At 44.5% G+C, this 3,297-nt stretch overlaps 1 protein-coding gene across 1 annotated transcript in view; it reads left to right on the top strand.

The window, feature by feature from the left end:
* Window positions 1–6: 6 nt before the first annotated feature.
* Window positions 7–3,297, top strand: part of LOC111964685 (peroxisomal targeting signal 1 receptor-like) — a gene marked incomplete at its 5' end in the record, with an annotated part of 26,855 nt that continues 23,564 nt past the window's right edge. The window contains 2 exons of the mRNA XM_070443834.1: window positions 7–99; window positions 512–634. Coding sequence (XP_070299935.1) covers window positions 7–99; window positions 512–634 — 216 coding nt within the window. The remainder of the gene's footprint in view (window positions 100–511; window positions 635–3,297) is intronic.

The following is a 3,297-nucleotide window of genomic DNA, read 5'->3' on the forward strand; positions in this document are numbered from 1 at the left end:
TCCAATAGGACGAAAGAGTACCTACCAGGAGACGAACTGAAGCAAACAGCCAATGAGCTGGTCGCAAAGGTCAATGACCCCAAGTTACAGAACACTGAGGTGTGTGTGTTTCCGTGTCGCGTGTGTTTCATACTTTTTTTTTCTTTTCTACATATCTATCCCCATACCCTTTCCCCATTCTTTGCCCATCGAAGTAATGTAGCTTTGTAATAACAGGATCATTGTAGTTGTAGCCGTTTCTTTTGAAGTGTTTAGTGAGACACACTTCTTTGTAGTCAATTAGACATCAAAATGTTCCATGGGAAAGCATTTTGCAGTGATGGACCGTAGTAGCATAGTGACTCTTTACAACCTGGTCTTCAGAACTGTTTGTGTGGTATCCAACTCCCCTGTCATTATTTGGGATTTGGCTAAAGCACAAACTGATTTAATGACCAGTCTAGGTCCATTAGCCATAGCCATAATGGTTATTGTGTCATTGTTATGTTGTTGTTGTTGTGTTGCACTGTAGTTCCTGCGGTTCATTAGGCAGATTGGCGAGGGCAGTGTCACAGTGGAGGACAGAGCAGGCAAACAGCACACAGATAGAGCTCAGGCCAAGGAGGCTCAGAACTGGGCCTCCAACCTCAACCAGGTAGGAGCCAACTTCCATTGAAGACACAAGGGGAAGGGTGCAACTGTCAACCTACAGGGAGCCATCTTGGCTCAAACTTCCTCATTTTGTGCCTCATGACCCCCCTCACGTCCCAGTATTTGGTGCAGACCCCTGCAACTGTTACTAACTACATAACCAAGTTATGGCCATGAACTTTTCTGTATGTGAGCCTTGCACTAAGCTGTACAATGTATAATTTGGAAAAGGTATATGTAGAAATAATTTATTGTGGAAAAGAGCGCATTGTCCTTTCTATACATGCGATTTCTATATGCCGACTTCTGCCAATGAAAATTATCATAGCTGTTCCCGTCTTGAATCAGACTTCCAGTTCCCCTTGTGAAGTGAAGTCGTATGTTGACAGGGTTGGGGCAAATMATTTTTCAATTCAGGTAGGGGATTGAAAAATAATAATAGGCATTTTWGTATTGTTTTCATCATGAATTGAATTCCAAGTCACTTCCTGAATTAGACCCCAGCCCTGGTGTTTACCATTGAGTATGTAGTCATAGGAGTTCTCATTAACTGTGACATCTACTTTTCCCCCTTTGACCCTGCCGTGAACTCTTGGCTTTCCCCTCCTTCGATTAACAACCCCCATTCATTTGTATCAAATGAAAACTCCTCCGTCCTCACCCCTCCCAAAACAAAAACCCAACGCCTCACACCTGCTACAAAACAATCACGCCTCCCCCCGTTCTCCGCTCCCTGGTTGCCATAGTTCCTGGAGGAGACTGGGGGAGGGACTTTACCCGTGACAACCCAAGAGTGGGATCAGAAGATTGCTAAGGCTAAACAGGCACATCAATGGGCTTCTGTGACCCCTGACGCCATGGCAACACTGCCCAGTGGCTCCGCAACCGGCTTTCTGTCAAGAAAGTTGCGTTGAGCTGATTATATTTTTCATCCGCCTTTTTTTGCGGCAGTTGGAAAGCTGTCTTTGGTGGCAGAATGTTGTGCCCACTGTAGTTTTTCCCGTAGTTTCTTAGCACTTTGTAAACCCAAGGAAGATGCATTGTTTTTGCTGATTAAACTTGCATTTAGATTATAGCGACTACTTTTAGAGAAGTAGTAAAAAGTACCTGCACTAAAGGTGAGTACATTGTAGGGGAGAAAGGGACTGGGAGAATGGGTGTGGTTCTCTGATTTGTTTTGCTTCTTTCCATTCCTTTATCTTGTCTTCCTCTCATCCTTCTTCCCCATCTTTTTCTGCTTCTCCTTTACTGTCACAACCTCAACGTCCCACTTTAAGTGTTGTTATAGAGTTATGAACAACTTGGTGTCCACATCTGCCATTGCTACCTCTTCTTTCCTGTTCAGGTCTCAGTGGAGTCAGCGGAATCATGGGTAGATGAGTTTGCCACTGCAGGTCCAGATTTCCAGCAAGCTAAGGCTGCTGTGGGGGTAAGAGATGCAGGACAATACAATAGGAAAGATAACAGAATAATTATCATAAATGTCTTTTTAAACATCTTCCAAATTGTATCTATCAAGAATAAATCCAGCCTATGCCCAAATCAATTCATTATGCCCTAATCTTCACATGACTGTGCAAGGGTGCAGCCATTGGTAAGCCTGGGAGGGCATAGGCCCACCCACTTGGGAGCCAGACCCACCCACTGGGGAGCCAGGCCCAGCCAATCAGAAGGAGTTTTTCCCAACAAAAGGGCTTCTATTACAAACAGAAATAGTCCTCATCACTCCCTCAGACGATCCCGCAGGTGAAGAAGCCGGATGTGGAGGTCCTAGCCTGGCGTGGTTACGCGTGGTCTGCGGATGTGAGGCCGGTTGGACGCACTGCCAAATTCTCTAAAATGATGTTGGAGAAGGCTTATGGTAGAGAAATGAACATTCAATTATCTGGCAACAGCTCTGGTGGACATTGCTGCAGTCAGCATGCCAATTGCACGCTCCCTCAACTTGAGACATCTGTCGTGTTGTGTGACAAAACTGCACATTTTAGTGGCTTTTTATTGTCCCCAGCACAAGGTGTAATGATCATGCTGTTTAATCAGCTTCTTGATAAGCCACACCTGTTAGGGGGATGGATTATCTTGGCAAAGGAGGGAGACATACTCACTAACAGAGGTGTAAACACATTTTTGCACAACATTTGAAAGAAATAAGCTTTGTGCGTATGGAAAGGTTCTGGGATCTTTTATTTCAGCTCATGAAACATGGGACCAACACTACATGTTTCATTTATATTTGTGTTCAGTATATATTAAGCTCTTTACATATACTATATTTCACTAATAATGCCATTGCACATTTTCACTTCACACATCAGGTAATTACATTGGCTTAAAGTACACTGTATATAGAACCTTTATCAAAGTTCACATTGACCCTTGGGCATCCCCTAAAAATAGTGGTTTGGACCAATGTTAATGTTAGGGGGATTCCCACAGCAACTGGTATGATGGTGATGCCCAGCACCTCCATCATTTGACCCCTGACTTTGACATTGTGACTGTTCCTCTGTATCAGAGCGACTTGGACTTCTGGGAGAAGCTGCAGCAGGAGTGGGAGGAGATGGCCAAGAGAGATGCAGAAAGTCACCCCTGGCTCTCCGATTTTGACCAGATGCTCAGCAGCTCCTACGACAAGGTACTTGACATAGCTTCCTATCCACCTGTGGA

This window comes from Salvelinus sp. IW2-2015, linkage group LG6.1, assembly GCF_002910315.2.
Source record: "Salvelinus sp. IW2-2015 linkage group LG6.1, ASM291031v2, whole genome shotgun sequence".
In the NCBI taxonomy this organism is placed as follows: Eukaryota; Metazoa; Chordata; class Actinopteri; order Salmoniformes; family Salmonidae; genus Salvelinus; species Salvelinus sp. IW2-2015.